The sequence below is a fragment of the Podarcis erhardii genome (genome assembly GCF_964252035.2).
Source record: "Podarcis erhardii genome assembly, chromosome: 4".
Taxonomy (NCBI): Eukaryota; Metazoa; Chordata; class Lepidosauria; order Squamata; family Lacertidae; genus Podarcis; species Podarcis erhardii.
Genome location: NC_138508.1, coordinates 70,063,045 through 70,085,196, shown reverse-complemented (window position 1 = coordinate 70,085,196; position 22,152 = coordinate 70,063,045). Strand labels below are relative to the sequence as shown.

At 40.3% G+C, this 22,152-nt stretch overlaps 1 protein-coding gene and 1 long non-coding RNA gene across 7 annotated transcripts in view; one reads left to right on the top strand and one right to left on the bottom strand.

Moving 5' to 3' along the window:
• The window catches only part of LOC309340189, a 28,097-nt gene extending 6,000 nt beyond the window's left edge, over positions 1 to 22,097 (top strand). Inside the window, exons 1-3 of one of the 2 annotated variants that reach the window (XR_014155845.1) lie at positions 5,799 to 6,254; positions 16,022 to 16,146; positions 21,493 to 22,097. This is a non-coding gene — a long non-coding RNA (uncharacterized lncRNA). Of the gene's footprint in view, positions 1 to 5,798; positions 6,255 to 16,021; positions 16,344 to 21,492 lie in introns of those variants that run through there. The other variant, XR_014155846.1, reaches the window with a different exon arrangement.
• MID1 (midline 1) overlaps positions 3,300 to 22,152 on the bottom strand; it is a 283,968-nt gene continuing 265,115 nt past the window's right edge. For all 5 annotated transcript variants that reach the window (XM_081858699.1, XM_081858700.1, XM_081858698.1 and 2 more), the window contains 7 exons: positions 20,548 to 20,655; positions 16,825 to 16,973; positions 13,543 to 13,670; positions 12,956 to 13,099; positions 6,494 to 6,655; positions 5,583 to 5,790; positions 3,300 to 4,568 (listed from right to left, as the gene is read on the bottom strand). In XM_081858699.1, coding sequence (XP_081714825.1) covers positions 4,220 to 4,568; positions 5,583 to 5,790; positions 6,494 to 6,655; positions 12,956 to 13,099; positions 13,543 to 13,670; positions 16,825 to 16,973; positions 20,548 to 20,655 — 1,248 coding nt within the window. In that variant the 3' untranslated portion in view covers positions 3,300 to 4,219. The remainder of the gene's footprint in view (positions 4,569 to 5,582; positions 5,791 to 6,493; positions 6,656 to 12,955; positions 13,100 to 13,542; positions 13,671 to 16,824; positions 16,974 to 20,547; positions 20,656 to 22,152) is intronic.

The following is a 22,152-nucleotide window of genomic DNA, read 5'->3' as shown; positions in this document are numbered from 1 at the left end:
CTTTACCTATATTCATGTATGGGGGAGAGGAACAGAGCTGCAATTTGGTGGTGGGAAAACAACTTGAACGGAGAACCCCCTTCTCACTCTGTTCTACCAGGATGTGTGACTGGAGAGCAAAATTAACCTCTTGTCAGATGAGACAACGTAAACCTGTAAAGAGGAGAGTGGTTCAAAGGCCCATGCGTGTCATTCCCTCATAGCTAACCACGGAGTATTCCCAAATCTTTGGCGTGTAGGGGAACTGCTTACAGGCCACACAGCAAGCTTGCTTAGCTATGCATCAGCTCCAGTGATATTTTTTAAAAAGCAAAACTAACAATTGCTAAGCAGATGCCATTTGGAGAAGAATGCTGGTGTTCATATTGCAGAGTGGGGCTTATGTTTACGTGGGTTTTTTGTTTTTTTGGAATGTCAAGATGAACAGTCTGGGCCCCTTCCCGACTTACACCAATGTAAATCAAGAATAACTGCTTTGAAGCAAGGGCTGCTGGAATCCCGGCTTGAGCGAGACGGAACTCAAGCCCTGGGGGGGGGGGACAGGCATTCCTACCCCACTGGTTTTGTGCAGTTTAGGATTTCAAACACATCCCCAAGCATTGATTTTAGGAATGCAGGGTAGGCTCAGGCGAGAAAGCAACAGATGGATTCATCTGTGCAGGCTTGCTTATGACAGGGGGGAAAGGGAGGGAGGGCAGGCAGGAAACCCAGCTATTGGGGAGATGCAAGCTTCCACCTGCCATCTAATTGTGAGCTGTCTCTCACAGCATTTCACCCCTTTTTGCCCTCTCATAAAGTGCTCTCTCACAAAGACATTTTTATTAATACCACTGTCATTCACATGACAGGAGCAGAGAGCTGAAAGACATTCCCGTAGCATAATAAAATTATCCCTTCTTGGGGGGATTAAAGTGGGGGGGGGGATGAGTGGCCACATCTCTGCCGCACCTGCCCTCTCCCTTGTTTGTCCTTATGGAAAAAATAGCCAAGGAACTTGGTCAACTTAAACATACCTGCTTAGAAGATGCACACTATTTACTGTATCTTGCTCACCAACACGATAATGTCCATATGGGGTATTAGTTAGGGATGGACAGCGTCCAAAGAACAGCACATTCAACCTCCAAAGTGACAAGGGAATAGCATATACAACAGCAGTAGACAGCCTTGGTTTTTCCTTGCCTAATGACAGGCCAAGGAAATAGTGGCGTTAGCAGCAGTTGCTCAGTCTGCATGGAGGAATATAATCTCTAGCCTTTTCTGTTCCCTTCAAAATTTAATAATTTGGTTCTGGAAGTTAGGTCCTGTTTTCCAGTTGCAATAATGGGGGGCGGGGGGAACTGTTGGATTTACTAAAACAGAAGAGACATTCTTTGGGGGAAGGAACTATTGTTCCACTCTCTACAATATATTGTTAAATAGGAATGTGGGAGCTCTGCATTATTTTCAGTGAGGCAGGCTTTTTACAGGAGAAAAAAAGGGGGGGGGGCCTCGTAAGCTAAACTCAGGCCTAACATACCCTATTCAAGTTCCCACTTTTATTTACATCTGGCATTCTCTTTCCTTTGGCTTTTTTGCATAGAGTTCACAAAGTGCCGTAGAACCTTGGGAATCAATTTAAAACAGATGCTGTTCAGTGCAACAGCAATACGCATATTGCTTAGAAGCAAATCCTACTGTGTTCGGTGGCTTACGACCCAGTAAATGGTATTTTTTTTAAAGGATTGCAACCCTGAGAGCACATGATCAGCCTCGTCCCCAACCATGTCTGCATTCATGGCTCCTTCACCTCAAATCTGGCTGCATGGAAAAAGCCCTTAGTAAAACACTGAACTCTTCAGACCAGAAATTCAAGATGAAATGTCTTTTAAGGAGCTGTTTGTGCAAGCCCCGGATGTTTACATGGATTTTTGAATGCATAAAAACAGCTGGTTTGATGAATTCTTCCCATGGTCTTTCTAGTTCTAATGATGCGATTACCTACATTTTAACTTAAAACACACACACACACACACACACACACACACACACACGTCAAGAGTCTAAATTTGTAGCTAGTTGATCTGTGCAATAGACATTGCTACAAGACACACTAATTTCATACAAAGTTTCACTAAAGGAATGTAATTGTTTGAATGTAGTGCTGGAATATAAATCTCACTGTACAATGTACAATTGCCATTAAAAAGTGGGCCATGTTTCTTTAAAAAAAACCCTAGGTAAGAAAAGTTAAAACTTCATTATAGCTTCATTGTAAAAGAAACAGGAGAATACCAATGCAAACTATTTTTACAGTGTATACCCATGTTCCTATACAATAAGTCCTCTTGAGTTCAATGGGACTCATTCCCAAGTGGGCATAGGATAGCAGTCTTAATTAGTTTAATTTCTGTAGATGCAGTGAAGTGAAGTAATGTGTACTTTCTGAACCCCCCCCCCCAAACACAGAGATTAGCGCACAGACTAATGTTGTCATATTTATACAGGGCAAGTTCTGCAGAGAATTCCAAGCATTCCAGCATTTTACCAAGCATATTACAGGAAAGCATTAGATTAGGGAAATGATGAACGTCTTGTCTTATTTTTATTTGCCTATCGCTTTAAACGAGGTCTTCTTCAAACCTTTTATTCTCTGCCCTGTTACCCAGACTATATTTTTAAAAAGGGAACACTCCTTGAATTAATTTCACATGTGCCACATAAATCATTTTGGAGTAATGTTAGGGGTGCCTGTATAAGAAACAGAAATGTTCTCATGTGAGGTGTTTAAATCAGTTGGTGCCCAGTCAGGAACTTCCATTTAAAATCACACTCAGTCTTCTTGGGTTTATATCATCCCACCTGTGGATGGATGTGTTATAGAGAAAGCATATTTTTCATCTTCCCTGCAAGAAAAGCTTTGTCGATTTTTATACATGCCTTGGGCTTTTTTAATTACCATGCTCACCTGTGCTGATGTGCATGTACATGTTTTTACACGTACATCTATACGGCTATTGAAATGGACAAGGCTTTTATGCCCCTGTTTCACTGAAGACCCATGATAGTGGAACAGATTGATGAGGTACTGCAGAAAGGAAAGCTACACACTGAAGATGTGTGTATGTTAGTACAGGTGGAAAAGCAGGAGGAGAAAAAGCACAGGGGCAGAAAAAAATATGTGATTTCATTTCCACTACATTCAAATAAGCCCTGGCAATGTCACTCCTGTGACATTGCTGCTCAGTGTATAGCAGGAGTAGACAGAGCCCTAGGCCCCTTCAAGCATCAAACACAATGATACACCCAAGTGCAGCCTCTTTCCTGGCACTGTTTACAAACAGATACCTCTGCTATTTTTATTGATACACTATATAACATAATAAAACAAAATGCTCACATTTAAGTTTTTTATCAGGTGTACATAGCCCATCTGCAGCACAGCATATGTGGGTGCTCCTGGTACCTTTCAAATGATGTGCATCCACATCAGTACCACCAGAACTTGACCTTCAAGTGGTACTTTGTTTTTTTTATACTTAAAATGCAGCCAGACTTCTCTCAATTGTCCTGGTTATCTGAGACAAAAAAGAATCAAATGTACATATCCTTAAAAAGTGACAAAGGTGAAACATCAGTAGGAAAGGACATTGCGATCCATAACATTGACTGCTGGTTGATTTAGAATCCTGACATTTCTCGATGTAGAAGTTAATGTGCTCCAAGTGAAGAGGTGTTTCATGTCATAAAAGCGGCACTTATGAAAGTACCGCAGGAACAAAAACGGAAGCCATTCGTATTGCATCCTTCCTCTCAAATAATTCCAACTTGTTCTCTTTTTTATAAAATCAAAATACGGGGAATGGCTAATAAAATCTTTGTGACAGAGCCCTTAATGTGCAAAAACAAGTCATTCTTATGAGGTGCCCAAATGCAAATATCCAAATTAGGGTTCCTTTTCTTTCTTTTTTTAATATATAAATAATTTATAAATTTTCCTTAAAGAGACTAAATACAAAAGCATTCTGAGAAATTATTAAAGCCTTATCTTGTCTTTAATACAAAAGAAACAGTAAAGACTGACGAGGTCATTCCATTATTCTCAGTCCTGGCTTGAAGCATTTAGGGTCGCTTTTGTATGAAATGCGTTTCTGTTAATATTTTTTTTCCAGTCAAAATTCGGTGGGAAGTATATATGAGGGATACTGGACATTCATCATCCATCTCTGTTGAGCAACAATCATGGCATATGCTCAGTGGAATCTAAGTGGTCTGGGATGGGAAGCCCCGTTATTATTGTCAAACACTTATTCCAGACAGTGAACGTTGGGCACACAGGCTGTGCAAATGTAATGTCAAACGTGTAAAGATGCAGGGAGTTCAAAGCATCATAAAAGGCCAAGGAACCATTGTCATAGTCCAACAAAATTCCAACACGGCGAAGGTGGGGTGCAGGCTCTATCTGAATTTCTTTGCTGTTATGTCTCACTACCCACGTATTATTACAGCGGCAAAGAACCCAAGAGGCAGAATTCTTCCCGATCCATTCGTGTTTTGGCGCCGACTTATAAGAAATGCCAATGGCATACCTGCAAAACAAATGAGCTTTGAGAAAATGCACTTTCAATTTCATGCAGTCTTCTGCACTTTAACCTACTGTGCTCTGCAGTAACATGCATGCCTCTTTCTGTTTGCGCCTTTCGTACTCTCATGAGCTGAAGGCTAACCAAAAACGTCAACACATATTTAATTAATGTTCTTCCTTACAATCTGAAAGACAGGTCATGCACATCTTACTGCCACAAATATTATTTGCTATAACAATGCAATTGCATGGGATATTTGTTTTCCTGGTAACGTTTTGTGACCCTCCTTTGAAACCAGCGATGGCCAGACAGCATGCTGCTTTGCTCACAAATTCTTCAGTGTGCTAGCCCTCCTACTTCAAGGACTGCAATGAAGACTTCTCAGGGAAGGGGGTGGGGAGATGGTCTCTGATGTCTTAAAGAAGTTGGCTGGTGGCTAAAGGATTATAAAGGAGGCAAACAACATATCTTTGCACCCAGAAATGTCCCACTGGACAACAAAGCCCTTGATTCCTGGGCAGGAAATGAGATGCAAAGCATTTGTTGCAACTATAGGGAGACCGCTGCACTGGCAACTACATGCTTGGAGTGCCATGGGCTTTCAGGTGTAAGAGGTGGGAGCATTTAACTCCATGTGCTTCTGGAATGGGCCCAGGAACTTCCAGAAAATAAGCTATAGAGCCATCTCCACTTCTGTTCCGGTCCAGAACCTGTTTGAGGTAGATGCCTGATCCATCCTTGTCTTTGCAGGTCTTGTCAGAATAAGCTGCGAGTCTATGGACAGAGATGGTATTGCAGCTACCTTTGCGCAATTATAGTGTTTTAGGTGCTGAATATCACATATGATGTTTACTGATAACCACCAACTTTTTTGGGGGGGGCAGGCAGGGAGATTAAATAATGGTTTAATGTTTATTATTATTTTCCTACCATAATTATTTCTTCGCTTAAGAAAATGCAGTCAATCTCGAGCTTCTATTCATCACAAAAATGAAGGAAAACATGTGTTGTACTTACCATGTGCTTCCGCTGATAACCACTTCCCAGTAATGCCGTCCACTGTCAATAAATACATTGCCCGCTACCCCGTAGCTCCCTTGGCTGGTAAAGCGCTCAGGTGTGTGGCTCTTTTTAGAAGAGGTTTCGTCACGCTCCACTGTCAAGTTGTCATGAGATACTTTCAGCTTCCTGTGGGCAGACTTGGGATCCAGTTTAAATGGCTGGCCTTGATTTGGAACAAGATAAAAGACTGAATGAGTACTGCATCCTGAAGCCTATTTATTGCACAAGATTAAATTTAGCTGCAGGTGATCTGTGAGAGATGTCCTTGTGTTTAAATGAATGACTGCTATTGCTCCTTTTTGAGTGTAAAACCAAGGACTATGCTTAGGGCCAGTGCTGCAGAAGAAACAGGATTTTCTTTGCCTCTGGTGGCTACGCGTTCTTAATCATGCTTGCCATGTTGCATCTGCACGGCCCCCATCTTTGCTTTGCTTCTTGGGACACTAAAGTGGAGCGTTTGAAACTGTCTGCTATTCACAAGGAAGTAAGCATTCTTTTTCATGCCTCCAGGGCTGACTTGTTCTGGATAAGGCTCCTTGAAGACTCTGATTGACATCTGAAGCCCTCTTCATTCCTCCACACAGACAGTGAAGTGTGATGGGCAAGGACATGCATGTCTACTCAAAAGTAAGTTCTACTGAGTAAACTGGGGCTTTATAGGAGGGCAGCCTAAATTAGCTTCCATAAATGAATGCAGAGGCTGAAGGACATTAGCAGCCATGACTGCCAAATGAAACAAATGGCCCACAATTGAGGAAAGTGCTAGAAATATAAGGTCTTCTGTATCTTTCTGAAGTGTCAGGCTGAGTGGAACTGAGATGAGGGGGAGACAAAGTGCACAGAGGGGTGGATGCAACATTACTCACTGTTTGTCTTCAGCTTTCCTGGCTCACTGTTTCGGCTGCCAGCCTGATTAATGGCCTTCACAACAAATATGTACTTGGTGCCACTCTGCAGGCCATGCACCGTGTAGTGGTTTTGCTTGATATTAGGAACAATCATCCAGCTGTCGGCCGAATTACACAGACCTGCAATTTCAAATCAAAACCATTAGTCCAATCCATGGAGGAATTTCTGGAATGCACCTGAACAATGAGGTGAGCCTGAAAAATGTCACTGAAGAATCCAAAAGCAAATAAGCTCTTTGCTTCTCTAAATAGCAAGAATGCGGCCAAGTGAATTGTCCACTCACTGAGGACAGATTCACGCTTTATTTCTTAAAGGATTTCAAACCGCAAATACCTGTTCAGAGATGCCAACTGTAAATGATCCACACATATTTAAAGTGGCATTTTAAATGGGAGTGCACTGTAGCTTTCATAACTGAGAGGACCATGATTAATTGTCTCCTATTTGCCAATCCACGTTTTTGGAAACTGTGCCTATGAGGGTTTTTATTTATAAAGAAAACAATCTTCTGCCATGTAGCCACTACACTGGTAAATTAAGAAACAGCCAGCTTTCGGAATCCTGAAATAAGACTTCGTTGAAGACATCCATTGATCTTATGGATGATGCAGTTTGATTTCCAATCCCCGCTTCGGTAGACAATTATCCTAAATCCTTTTTATGTTCATTTATTTTCTTTTAATAAAAAAAAACTGGTGGCTAGATGCAGAAATGGTTATGCGGGCAAGGGAGACACTGGTGTCTGAATGCAGAAATTATTTTGCAAGTTAGCTGGGGATTTAAGAATCATAATGGAATGGGTATTCAGATGTGCATTCAAGGTAGTGCATTCAAATTTACTTCCCATTCATAGGTAGTGGTTTAAAAACCCCCCAAAAAACCAGGAACCTACCTGTACATCAGGGTCAGCCTCTGGCTCCCTGATTAGACCTTATTTTTAATAAATAAAAGACCTTATTTTTAATAAATGCATTAAAATACCCCCTTGACAATTTTCAAAAAGTATCTGCGTTCAGCAGATTTATTTTTTCCTAACCTAGTGTGAGACCTGAGGGGAAAGCTTCATATGTCTGTCTCCTTCTCTTGATACACTTTTTCCGCTTCTATAAATGAGATTTGTATTTTAAGTGCCAGAAATTATCAGGAGATTATATAGTCTTCCTGTGACTTTTGCACTATGGGTGTCGTTCATTGTCTTGCTGAAACATTCCATTGTCCAGCAATAGGGGGATTTGCAGTGAGAATATTTTTCCCCCATCTGCTTTTTGAACTTCAATAGCAACAAATCCTGGAGAAGATGTTTTATGAATGATTTACCTCCAGATTGTAAAATGAAAAAAGAAAGAAATCCTTCTTCTCTTCCTGCCTCCAGTATCTCACAAATCCTGCATGATAACCTTGTTACAGTCAACGCACTATTCCAGTCTCTAATTTGCATTCCATTCATTTTATAAAATGTGGCTTTAAAAATGCATTATTGTACCACATGTGGGAACTTGCTCTCCTTGTTTCAAAGCCCTGCTTTTTGAAATCAGAAACCTGAATTGACGGGCAACAGTAGTACTTCACAGCTGTTACTTCTGCTCGTATGCCTATGGCTCATAAAACTGGAAGGAGTCTAAACTTTTGTCTAATTCAATGTCACTGCAGTAGCACAAGCCTGTACTGTAGTCTACAGATGCTCATCTAGGGAAAGAGAATGGAAATCTAATTCTAGCCCTGTTCAGCCTATGCCGCTGGGTAAGGGAATTTATGAGCTGCAGTCCTCTCTTCTGCTCTGCTTTTTGTAAGTGCATAGCTGACAACATTTAGCACATAGATCAACTTTTAGTACATCATGCACAGCTACTTGCTAAATGAAGTATTACTTACCGTATTTTTCACCCCATAGGACGCACTTTTCCCCCTCCAAAAATGAAGGAAAAATGTGTGTGCGTCTTATGGGGCGATTGCAGGCTTTCGCTGAAGCCTGGAGAGCCCTCTCCAGGCTTCAGGAAGCTATCCGCAAGCCTCGCGCGCCTGGAGGGAGGTCCCGCCGGGCGCGCAAGGCTTGGGGCAGCAGCCTGTTCTGGGGTCGGGGGAAGCTCGGGCTTCCCCCGCGCCTGGGGGGGAAAAATAAATTCTTTTTTCTTTATTCTCCCCCCCCCCAATCTAGGTGCGTCCTATGGGGCGAAAAATACTTTACATAACTTTGATTCCAAAGCATTCAGAAGACAAGTAATTGTTTTCAAAGCTATTTCAAAAGGAACTTAATTGAAATGTCTTTTACATTTATTTATTTTAATATCAGTTTGGGCAAGGAGTTGATGAGTTTTTGAACACACACCAACCAATCAATGATTTGTGAATGTTTCTCACAGGGGAAATACTATAAACTAAATGTCAATGGAAAATCAATATGAGATTTTCAGGAAAACTCTTCAAGGAATCTATTATTTTTATATATTTTTTGTAAAACCCATGCAGATTTTCTGGTCTGGTACAATTTTTTCCACATGCATCATTGTATGGAATGTTCATTTAGGAGGAGGGGGGGAACCCCCATATAACTGACCCAATAACTGCTCCAAATACTTTCCATTATCAGCTATAGGAAATGGAGTGCCATAAATGTATTAAGTTCTTTCGCATGCTGTAGCTAACAAAGGGGAGCCTTCATTGTGGGAGTGGGAAATTACAGCCATACAATTCTGTCTACAAAATAAATTTGTACATCAACAATGGTTCGCGTGACTAGACTGCTGCATGGACACAGAGCCGCTGGTTAAAATAGATGTATGTGCTGGCCGCATGTGCTTAAGCCCACACTTTTAGCGTTGGGAAATAATTGTGAGTAAATGTGCCTTCAATCTGTTGTTAATTCCGTAGAACAAAAGGGTTGTACCCAGCTAAGTCCTACTCAAAGTACACTGTTAAATTAATGAACCTAGGATAGCCATGACCATTAATGTCAATAGATCTATTCTCAGTAGGGTTAGAACTGGATACAATCCACAGTACCAAAGATAAATCTTCATATGATAGGGTTTGCCATATTTCAAAATGTGAAAATCCAGACACAAATGTTGATGAGCTGGCTATGTCCAGGAAATTCAGAACCTATGGCATCTTATCATATGATGAGTTCCTAATCACAGAAATATCCCCATTGCAGTAGAATCCATGCTTTCAACAAACAGTGAAGCTCTTCCTTTCTTAAATTATGGCAAGAGGCACGCTAAAAGCCTATCTAGATATAATCCCATTTTGACAACAAATTTCACCCCTTGTTTATCTGAATCCATCTCTGCATTACAACCCACCCCCAAAGAAATTAAGCCTCTGAAGCGATCCCTTTAAAAAATAATGACACACAACTAAATACACTTCACATCTAAATACTATTCAGTTCTACAGAGCAAATTCTGGAGCAGTGAGCAAGCTAAGTTGAATGTGCGGCCATATATCAAGAATGATACATTTATGGTGTCACTAGGGAATGAATGCATGGCAGTTGCACATGGTTTGCTATGCTATCTGCTTCCTCTTCAAAGATCATGAGCCATGCACTCCCTGGCTGCAGATTATCTGTGACTACTAGCAAATTTTAGTGACTTTCAAACAAGAGAAACAATAATAAACACCTGGTTTACATACTACAAGACCACAATGTTGCAAAAATGTAAGAAGGAAATTTTAACTTGTTTGAGTTACAGTGATAATATTGGTGTAACAAGCATCCACACAGGAAAAGGTTTTTCCTCTCCATAGGTCACTTTTGTTTCCCCAGGCTAGAGCAAAAGTTTGAAAACAGCAAGAAAAAGAAGCCAGTCAGGAAAGTAAATACATTCCAGAGAGACATAAGTCTGATTCCTGTTCAGAAGAGGAATCTTTTTAGAAGCACAAGGGTGTGAGGGAAACTGGAAAACTCACCAATCACCACACCGCCATCTAAGAACCTTGCACATGGGAATTTTTGAATCTCCCAGGTCCTCGTTTGACACTCTGACTAGTATATGCCACACAGGCAATAAGCAGCAATTAATAACCCCACATTTTGGTATAACTGCTGGATTATTCAAACCATGACATACAATAAATACTTGGCCTCCCAACCCCTTTAAGACAAGATACTGAGTCATTATTAAGCTACATTTCATAAAGATGAGACTGGCATCCTTCACTAGCTTTCTCACAATGCAGAAGCTTTGTTCTAAAGTCCTACCCTAGTGCTTTTCAGCTGACCTAATGTCTTTCCCGCCATCCTCCAGTTTGCCTTCTGTCAGCGTAATACCATGCATAGAAATGGGTCAGACAGAATGAAGCACAGCTTTTTATCACTTAGCTCTCTTCTTGTCAGTGATTAACCAAAGAAACATCTAGCCCTTTCTGTGTCTTCTTCACTTCATCTATTTTGCTCTAATTCTTTTGCAGAACTCTTAAGATTATTTGCAGTCAGGCTATCTGCAGATTTCAAGTGCCTAAGGAAGATTTCCATATATATATTTTCCTGCGCAACTCCATTAAACATTTAGACATCATTGATGTAAATTAAGTGCTATTTGGAAAATTCATGAAAGCTTTTAGACATATGCTTTCAATATTTTAGAATTCACAATTCAAATCACATCACTATATTTACTGAGGTGTCTTAAGTTTTGAACCATGAAACTAAAACATCTGTTGACTGGTTCAGCCAATGCCTTTCCATCAGTAAATACAGAGTTTACTTCAAATTTGGAGATGCAATAGTTCAAAATAGCAAATGGTCATCTATGTTAGAACCTAGATCAGAATGCATGCAGAAGTCTACTCCACTCCTGACGTTCAGTCCAAACTAGCATAAATAGCATGACTGCACAATCCTATATTTCAACAAAGAATCTCTAGTAAAGGTAAAGGTCCAGTTGTGGCCGACTCTGGGGTTGCGGTGCTCATCTCGCTTTATTGGCTGAGGGAGCCGGCGTACAGCTTCCGGGTCATGTGGCCAGCATGACTAAGCCACTTCTGGCGAACCAGAGCAGCTCACGGAAACGCCGTTTACCTTCCCGCCAGAGCAGTACCTATTTATCTACTTGCACTTTGACGTGCTTTTGAACTGCTAGGTTGGCAGGAGCAGGGACCAAGCAACGGGACCTCACCCTGTCACAGGGATTCGAACTGCCGACCTTCTGATCGGCAAGTCCTAGGCTCTGTGGTTTAACCCACAGCGCCACCCGCGTCCATAAAGAATCTCTAGGAAAAGCTTTATTTATAAAATGGACCAGCTGCTTTTTTAAAAACTTAAAAATGTCCAAGGTTGCATACAAAAATAAAAGCATGCCACATAAACACAAATAAATATCAAAATACACCAACAGTCACAATTAAATAAAAAGCAGCACATCTTACTACTAACAAGAACAAAAAAAAATTCATTTAATATTTGGAGAAGGAAACTAATTCAGAGGAAAAAATACATGACTTGTAAAATATATACACAAACTCAATAACCCAAACCTTTTCACCTTCAGCATTAAGTAATGCTCTGTCATCACTAAATACTTCAGAAAAAGCAATAATTTAAATAACATAAACCAATAGAAACTGTATAGCTTTATCACTGACATAATGATATTTGACGGATACATGATGTTGATGAGTAAGGGCTGGCAAGTTAAACTTGATCTGTGATAAAATAAACAGGTCCATTATGGAAATGAGATTGATTTCAAAAACAAACACCTATCCGGGTAAAATCTAATGCTGTCGTTCACCTACAGAATGGGTAGTTATCCACAGAGGCATCCATTAATGTAAGAGAAGGAAAAGCAGCTTTCTTCAATTCCCCATTCTTCCTGCAACCACCCCCTAAAACCGGTGGTGTTCAAACTTTCTTCCGAAGAGAGCCAAAAATTTTTAGGATTGAAGTTATTCAGCTTTCTTTAGGATTTTACCTCAAAGTTGTTGAGTTTTCTTTAGGATTGAAGTTGGTAAGTTTTTTTTTTTTTTTTTTTAGGAATTTACCCCAGGAAATAAACTGCCACAGGGGCCAGATTAAACAGACTGATCCCCAAAATGGACTTTGGACATGCCTGCCCTAAAACTATTTAAGAGGGTTGAGGGATCGTAGAACACTGCAGAGTAAATCACCTCCCATTTCCTTATGTTAGCAAGATAACTCTGCTAGATTAAAAGCCACCCCAAAAATGGAAAGAAAGCTTTGGATTTCACCCATTAAATTTATTTCTATTGCTGTATCTATAGTTGATGTATTGTTAACACACTGATGAGAGTATTGCCACTGTCCTGTATACATTGCTGTATACATTACTGGCAAAAGATGAAGCATTGACATAAATTGAGGAAAGGCTATAGCGTCTTTCTGTTTTCTATTTGACTGGCTTGCGATTTGTTGGAAATCAAAATCAAACACGAGATATAAAATGATTCATACTTACTAACTACATTAGCTTGCCCAGTGAAAATGGTGTACTGTAGCTCATAGGAGACTACACTGAATTCATCATCTGACGTCCAGTGGACTGTGATTGTGTCATAAGAAGCTGTACAAAGCTCTTCTCTAATGGTTGGGGGATTTGGAGCTGTGAAAAATTAAAAACAACTGTTAACATTTGTCACATAACTTTCCCCCTTCATTCCAATCATTCATCCCATTTATCACATTCACTTCTTCTCTATAGTCTCGCATTATGTTCAAAAAGTTGTCAGGTATGCGCAGTGTTTTTTTTCTGGGGGGAAGGGGGGGGGGACTCACAGTGAAATAAATAAATGACTAGATATGTTGTGGGCCCAGTTGCAGTGCCACCCCCCACCCCCAGGCAGTGGATAAATGTAAGATACAATGAAAAAACAATCATCTGGGTTAGAAATAGCCACAACTTTATTGATTAGAGATGTAGATGGATTTTTGGCTTGGGCATTGGGTGGGTTAATCAAATAGACAGAGAGATATTGATTGATTGATTGATCGATCGATCTATGCATACACATGCACAGACATACACTATACATTCTAATATCTTACCTGTAAGATAATCAAGGCATTCCAGTAGTTTCTTCTCTCTGGTAAAATCTAGCGCAAAGGTGTCAAAAGTGTCATTGAGATTAATTTCAGGAATTAGAACCTGGGAAGATGCTGTTGCCATGGCGACTCTGCAGTGGAAGAAACAGGGCTTATTTAGAGCCTGGGTTCAGGCTGGGAAATTATTTTGATGTCTGGGTACATAACATACATAACACAAGTGGGGAGGGGAGGGAAGTGTGCTTGGGGCATGTGCTGAACGCTGTTTCTACTGCACCAAATAGCAATAAACATTCCCATGGCCATTGGAACACAGAAAAAGTCCATATTATAGACAGTCAAACAAACTGTCTATCTAGTGCAGTAGACAGTCAAACAAACTGTCTATCTAGTGCAGTATTTCCTACTCTGGTTGGCAGTAGCTCTTCAGGTCTTGGAAAGAGGTCTTTTACACCAACTGTTACCTACTCTTTTTAACTGGAAATGCCAGGGACTTGACTTGAGGCCTATTGTAGGCAAAGCAGTACTCTACAGTCCCTATTAGCCAATGTGATGGGGGGGGGGCGCCCTGCTGCTATTAAGGGAAAAGGCAAATTTAGAAAGTCTTGAGCCCCAGCTTATCTTATTTTAGAAAGAAGACACAGGGAAGAAATATTCTTTCAGCTCAAACAAACCTGTAGTTGCTCTAAGATTCACTGCAGGGGTCATATTGCCAAGCATCAAAACTACTCAAAGTAATGTCATACTTATGTTGCTTTTGTTAAAAAAAAAAGAAGGCATCTCAAGTTAAGACTGGGGCGAATGAGGTGAACAATGGCCCCGTTTTTGGTCATCACAATATCTTTTTTGCAACACAGTAAACTGAATGGGGCTTATTTATTCTGCTGAAAATTTGACTGGTATTCAGCTTAAGCATTAAACGTACTGGAAAGAAACATCAGAATGAGGGTTTTATTTCATACCATTCAAGAAACCCTGCAGAAGCATGCAGTATTTATTTCTTGTAGAAAATGATTTTGGCAGGTGTTCTTTTGCACTTTTTCTTAACACAGCTCCACTAACTAGCATGCTATTCCAGGTGTTCACACATTTTCTTTTTATAAAGAGAAGTGTAGAACACTTCTCCAGCTTATAGCAGCCACACCATTTTAACTCTGCAATCTGCTGGGTGAAGCTAAAGCCATAATATTTCATAATAATATGTCGGTGGGGGTGGGAAGCTGTATAGGTTTGTTTTGTAGCTTGTATTTAGTTTTGGACAAGTCTCAGCACTGTACGAAAGCTTACAAAGCAATGAAGTTTTCAGTCGGGGATCTCAAAGACATGACAACGCATACCAGAACTGTAAGTGGATTATTGTGTTTTGAGCAGATTCAAAAGAAAATTCACGTTCACTCAGGCATAGAGAATAAGCTTCCTCCTTGTACGGTGGGGAATAAGCCAATCTTGCCTCTTTGGAAGCAGCTACATACTTTCAATCAATTACACTCATAATATATACTAAATCAAAATGTTTTGATTGCTCCATTGGTCCGATTTCCCAAAATGAAAGATTTAATTCTCCACCTAGTACTGAAAATTCAAGTTCAAGACTCATGGTAATGACTTCAGTCTCAGTTTATGACATCAAAAATTTAGTATGAATTATGCATTTTCATGAATTGGGTAACTTCTTCTGGTTCAGATGAATGCTGAAAAATAGCCACTTATTCCAAACCATGTTCAGTTATTTCCCTAGCTCTAAAAAAAGATATGTAAGGCAGGCATGCTGTCTAAATAAAGTAGACATCATGCTGGTAGCTCCTACACAATCATCCTGAGGAGTGCATGTAGCTGCTGCCTTATAATTATGATGAATTCATTTATATACCACTTACTTGCCAAAATGGCTTTGAAGCAGAAGTATAATTTTTTATTAAATATTGCCTGTACACAGTTTGGTTGGGTGCAACCACTAATAAGATTTCTATGGTGCTTGCAATACTTTCCAAGCAGAAACCATTTTGAATGTCTTGACCCCCATGTATGTCGAAGCACAACTTGGTTACAAATGCTCCTGAGGTTAACTAATAGAGCCTACCATCCTTATAAAAAAAATAAATTCAAAATTGGTCCTTGCATAGCACACAGCTTCTGGGACCTAAGCTTGTAGATTAAACTAGATTTGACATTAATTGTGTATTTGCATTTAACATGCACAGTTTTTTGTTTTTTGTTTAACATAACTTGCAGCCAGGGGAGTGGGACCCTATTACTGGGATCAAAACAGGCATGGAAAGGGAGTTTAATCCTGACAAAAATATATCCTCCATATTGGGAGGAAAGATTCCATTGGAGGAAATGGTTGACCCAAATGAAAACACGGGAAGTAATACAAGGTTTTCGCTGTGCACATTTTTAGCAATGCATTTTCAGGGGCTGTTCTGTTCTTTTCTGTACCTTATCTACACAACAGCATATTGCTATTTTCTATATTTTAAAGCAGAAATGTAGTTACCATGATGCCAAAGAAAGAAACCCAATTCAAATAGCTGCAGGAAATTTGGGATCCTTAAAGAACTGGAATTTGAAATGAAGCTTTTGCCCAGTTAAAACAGGATGTGAAATGTAAGTAGTATTTTGTTTTCTGCTTATTAGATATAACTTCTCCAAACTGGTGGTATAACATTTTTATGATTTGTCAAACCCTCTTCTATGACAGGGTTGAGAAACATCTATAGCCCAACAGTCAGGGATGATGGGAGTTGTAGTTCAGCAACACTTGGAGGGCAATATTTTTAACACCAGTCTACCATTCTATTAAATATGTGGAAGCATCTACAGCCTTGCAGATTCCTATATATTTCCAGAAGCAGTTTTCTCAACAATGTTTGGCATTTTGTTTTTGAATACAGTCATACCTTGGATCCCGAACACCAGTTGTTTTGGCTCGCAAAAGCTGCAAACCTGGAAGTGATTGTTCCAGTTTGCGAACTTTTTTTGGAAGCCGGATACCCAACGAGGCTTCTGCGGCTTCCAGTTGGCTGCAGGAAGCTCCTGCAGCCAATCAGAAGCCGCACTTTAGTTTCTGAACATTTTTGGAAGTTGAATGGACTTCCGGAACGAATTCCATTTGACTTCCAAGGTACGACTGTACTGGCCACTGGAGACAAGCAACAGTGGAGGATTAGCCACATTGTACTTTATAAGATCTTCAGAACCACCTGACTGGAGTCTGTTAGAACCAGAATGTTTCGCAGTCTGGCCTGACCCAGCAGGGTTGTCCCTGTGTGCTTGTGACACTACCTTTCAGTTATGTTTTTAGCAGACTGCAAGAAGCGTGCGTGATCATTCTCCTTCAGAGATTGCTCAGCTTGCGAGATGAGAGAAGTGGAGCGCTCAATGCACTGCTTGCAATTAGCTATCTGCTGGGCGAGTTTCCTCAGTCTCACCACCTGCAAAAGGGGAGAGAAGAATATAAGAAAAAAAGTCAGGTGCATGAATTCAAAAACCATGCTTTTCTACCATTTTCCCATTCTTCAAGGCCACAGCATAAATTGGGTGCTAATGCAAGTGGCTTAACTAAGAAGCAAAAGTACCATTTACACCTGCTCTCTCTGAGCCTATATTGTTCCAAGTAAAAGCTTTATTCTCCTCACTGGGGAGATCCAAAGTAAGCACAGCTGGCGGATTTTTCCAATGGCAGGAAACGTCACTTCCCATCGGTCTCTGCTTCTCAGATAACAAAAGTCTATTGTGATGGCCAGTTCCTCCAAAATGATGTTTTCAAAGCAGCTTACAAGGTGTGCTACATATTGCTATAAATTCCTGAGCTTGTTTACAGAAAAAAAAGTGACCCTAGAATATAACCTCACTGAAAGGAGTAATTCATGTGAACTGACAATAAAATAAATGTTAAGCCTCAGATGCTTCTATTTCTTCAGCTTTGTCTTGGGTTGAATTTAGTTAAGAAGAAAACACTGTGATGTTTGTCTGTGATATGCTGGAAAATGTGTATACTGCACACAATTTTTGCAGCGGGGGCAGGCAGGCACTTACTGAAATCTATCTGAAGTTGTGAATTTAAAGCTTGCCTATCTACAGCTGATAGAAGATACTGTCCTGCAATGCCCCAGATCACAGGAAGCCCCCCTCAGCAGAGTGTCATTAGCATCAACATTGCTGGATATTCCAAATGGAAATGGAAGAGGAAGGAAATCTAATAACTCTGTACCTAAGAAACACATTAAGCTCTGATTACATGTTTAAAAAACAGGAAATTGATAATTAAATAGACTGGCAGCAAGTTTGGAATTTTATAGTAAAGATAACACAAAAAATACTTGCAGGGTTGCACTTATTAAGCAATAAACATTGCATATCATGACTCTGCTGGCAGACAATTAACTAAGATAAGAGTTATGTATCCTGACTTTAAGGCCACAACAAACATGAGATTTATGTCCACAGTCCACTATCAGAGTATTTCTTTGAAAGTAAGCTTTAAGTCCAAACCACTTTAATTCTATTTCATTTTAGAAAAATGAGGACTGCCATTTACATTGAATCCTAAACAAGTTTCCGCAGAAGTGTCATGTAGTATATGGTTCAGCTTGATCCCATGTGTGTGTGTTAGAATTGGTGCCTTAAAGAATCTATAGTTCACCTTGGATTGTGCCACAGGAAACACCAGGAAGTCAATGTTGGTTGGTTCCTGCCTTCCCCTCTTATAGGTGATGAAGTAACACAAAACCATTTAAAAGGATTATTCTTGCCAACAACACTAGTGTTCTGTAGATTATTTTTTTAAACACCCTTACATTTTTAAATAGTAACTGGTTTTATACTTATATTCTAGCCAGCACCAGAGACTACATTTGTTCCTTATATCTGTATTTTGGTGGATCAACATTTTAAAGTATTGTGAGGTGATAACTCATTAAGTATTAGCCTAATTGGTTTGAATATCCAAACAGAAAGTGGTGATTGTTTTTAAAATACTCTAATACCAAAACCAGGATAAGCAATGCAGTCACTTAACTGCTAGGGAGTACGTGTGACAGTCACACAGATAAAGTCTACATTGCTATTAGCATTTTGGGGGAAATAACTGCATTTCAACGAGGTACAAAATATAAACAGACCCAGTTCTGGGTGGAAATGCAATAAATCCCACAAAGCAAAAGCAACTTCAACAGCAGATATCTGGAAACAGTTGATAAAGCCTATATCTCATTTCCTCCTGTTCTTTGCTGAACCATGCAGACCTTTGATACTCATTTCTGGATATATTTGAGCTTCCATGAAATTATCTAAGAAAAGTTGTGCAGGTTTCAACTTCACCAAAGGCAACGCTAAAAACTCTCATTTCATTTATTCAATAAACTTCTATACTTACTTCATCATAAATAACCCCAGGACAGCTTATATGTTAAAAATATTACAACTATACAAGCTCACAGCAGAAGGCTGTCTCCCTTTACAAAAGGGTACCTCAACTCCCCCAAATACCTTGGTGAGGTGGCATGTCAAAATCCATACAATGTAGATGCCAGCCTACATTTTTAGATTGGAAGAGCACCAGGCTTTTTTCTTTTAACATTGTGGGCAAACATTCTTATCATTTTTTACTTCTCAGCACATTACCAGAGAAATGTCTTGCGTTACATTTTAAGCTTGCAGTGGGACCACATGAAGGGCTAAAACCTAGAGGCAGAGTATGGCAAATCTGCTGGGTTGCTTAACCATGTGGTCAAACTGCTAATCCAGCTGGTGAAACACCTGCTTAATTTGCTGGAAAAAATGACACACTGCCCTTCCTTGGAAAATAACTGTGCTTCTGCTGTCAGCAGAAAAAGAGACTTTGGGAATAAGTACAAGCCTTGTTTGTTAAAGCACTTCTTTCATAGCCCAATGGCGTAAAGCAATGAAAAAGAATCACTTCTGTCAATAATAATACTAATAAGCCTTTTCCTTCCCTTCAACACAAACCTTCAACACAGGCCTGTCTGACTCAATGGAAAGTTTGCCATGAACTTTGGTGCAAAAATGTGGGTTTCCACTGCAATCATGTAACCAAGGAAATTATACAGAAGGTTGTCACATGAGATCTTGGAGGGAGCTGTATTTTGCTAATAGCATAAAGAAGTTCAGGGCCTGTCAAACAACAACTTGGGGAATGGTGGTCTTCAAGCATATTTGAGTCAGCTCTTGCCTACAGGGCTTTTTATTTTAAGTTAATTGGAATATCTTGACAGCTAAGTGAACCATTTAACCTGCCCCTGACTTTATTTCTTGTCAAAGCCTTTTCCCACACAGGGAGAGTTTATGTTTGACTTCTTCAAGCTACTTTAGCAGTTAAAGATTGAATGGCTTGCACTTAAAAGCAACAGGAATCATGGTCAAACTGATTTCACAGTTAGCTAGGTAACCAATTTAAAGCTTGGGTGAATAACTGATACTTACTTCACACAATGGGCTGACATCAGAAATAGCTGTACTACAGTGATTAAGGAATGGCATTTAACTTGAACTCCTTCTACCTTGCAATGCGTTAAAATATTTCGTTGCCTTCTCCCTTCTGTAACATATAACCTGTAATTTTCCACTACTGTTCTCAGATTCTCCTGGTCTTCCCCCATGATTTCCCTTTTGTTTTGATTTTAAGGTTCATGTTAGCAAAGTTACTTTTGGTAAACTAAAAACATATTTCCTGCCATCTTGGGGTGGGGAAACTTTGCATGCATTTTTAAAACAGTAAGACAGCATAACAGCAAAATAAAAATTGCACGAGATACTATCAACATTATAGACATCCAGTAGATTTTAAATGGTGACTGAACGTTTGCTTAATGAGTTATGACAGCATAGGCACTTCCTTCTACGAAATGCAGTAGCTGCCAAGGAGTTTTCAAGGGCTTGTGTATATTTTGCAGAAAACTAAAACAAGAAGTCAGAGAAGTCACAAAGCATAAAGCATCTATCAAGAATGTTAATCTATTTGAGGACTTCCAAGGTAAAAATTCTTACCTTCCCTTCCTTGATTTTGGTTCCAATAATCTGACGCCTTTGTTGGATTATTTCAATAAGCAGGTCACATTCCTCCATCAGCTTAGTTTCTTGTCGGGACGCATTCACCTATTTTTATAAAAATAATAATTAGAAAATGCATCAGTCTATGATGTAAAACCAAGTTCCATTTTCACTGAACTTTTGTCACATTTTAGACACTTTAATTTTCACAAAGTAACAAACTGAACGACCCGTTCTCATTGAAATTAGCAAAAATAAGAATTATAACATTATTTACTTAGTAGCAACCTACAAAAACATGCATGTAAGTTTTGACAGTAGGAACTGGTGGGTTAGGGACATAGAATGGAATATTGATAATTCTCTCTGCACGAAACTAGTTGCATTAATCTTGACACATGCCACTTGTGGATGTGACTCACACGATGGCAGTGACTTAGTAGTGTCTCACCATGACCTCACAAATCGCCATGGGAAGAAGGGCCTGTCAGTTAACTGATAATGAGTCGCATATTATTTCCTCCATATGTCTTCCATGTGGAAGATTTTAGCTAGCTAGTGTGGTGTGACACAACAGCGGACATCCTCAAACATGTCACCACCTGTCGTGGACTGGCTGGGTGCAGAGGAGTGGTGGAAGCGACCAGCTGGGGAACCCTCAAGGGCACACCCAGGGGAAGAAGGCTCAGAGCCAGGGAGCTGGTGGTGGGATGACGATGTGTGGCCAGAGGAAGAAGGAGGAGCAGCCTGGGAGGGGGAGGTGTTGGAAGCAGAAGAGGTAACAGGGTTTGGTGAGCAGGAAGAGGCTGTGGCAGAGGGCAGTCCAGACTCAGAGACAGGAGAGGAGGGGTACCAGGAGACAGGCATGAGGCAGGCAGCGGAAGAAGCTAGGGAGTCTTCCCCTCCTGCTGCGACTAACTCCCCTCCCTCCTGGACTCCTAGATCATGCAGAGAGATGAAGAGGACAGAGCAGTTGTGTGCAGATGCAGTTTGCGACTGCTTAGGAAAGACCCCGGAGAAGAGGAGCTTTACGAAGTGGTGAGAGGTGGGGACCTTCAGTCCTGACAACAGCCTTGTTCAAGCAAGACCTACTGGGAGACATTTCTACGATCACTGGGCCTGCGCTGGTTTGGTTTCTTGAATAAAAAGTTAACTTCACTGACACCATGTTTTTCTTTGACTGCCGACCTACGCTTGACTCCAGCTCCTGCCATCACCCTTTATGCACATGTGCCCTTATGTTCTCCCAAGAAAACAGCAGGAAAGGACTGCATGTTGGAACACTGTCCCAAATTTCATCAAATGGTGTGATCCAGGAAAACCATGGGGAAATTATGGCACAAAACTCCCACAGTTTTCCCAGATAACAGGGTTGAAAACATTTCTTCTTCTTCCTGGAAGCATGTAACACAGAAATGAGTGTTAAAACTGTTGCTAGTTTTCCAGGAGTGGCTTTTACGTTGTGTGAAAGCACACATAAAAATTATCTGGTAAGGAAGCATTGGGATAATGGACCAAAGTGTTGTTTGAATGCTGCCTAACTCTCCTAATCTGCAGCTGCCCCATCTAGCCAGCAGAATCTATCTAATGTTTTTTTCCGCC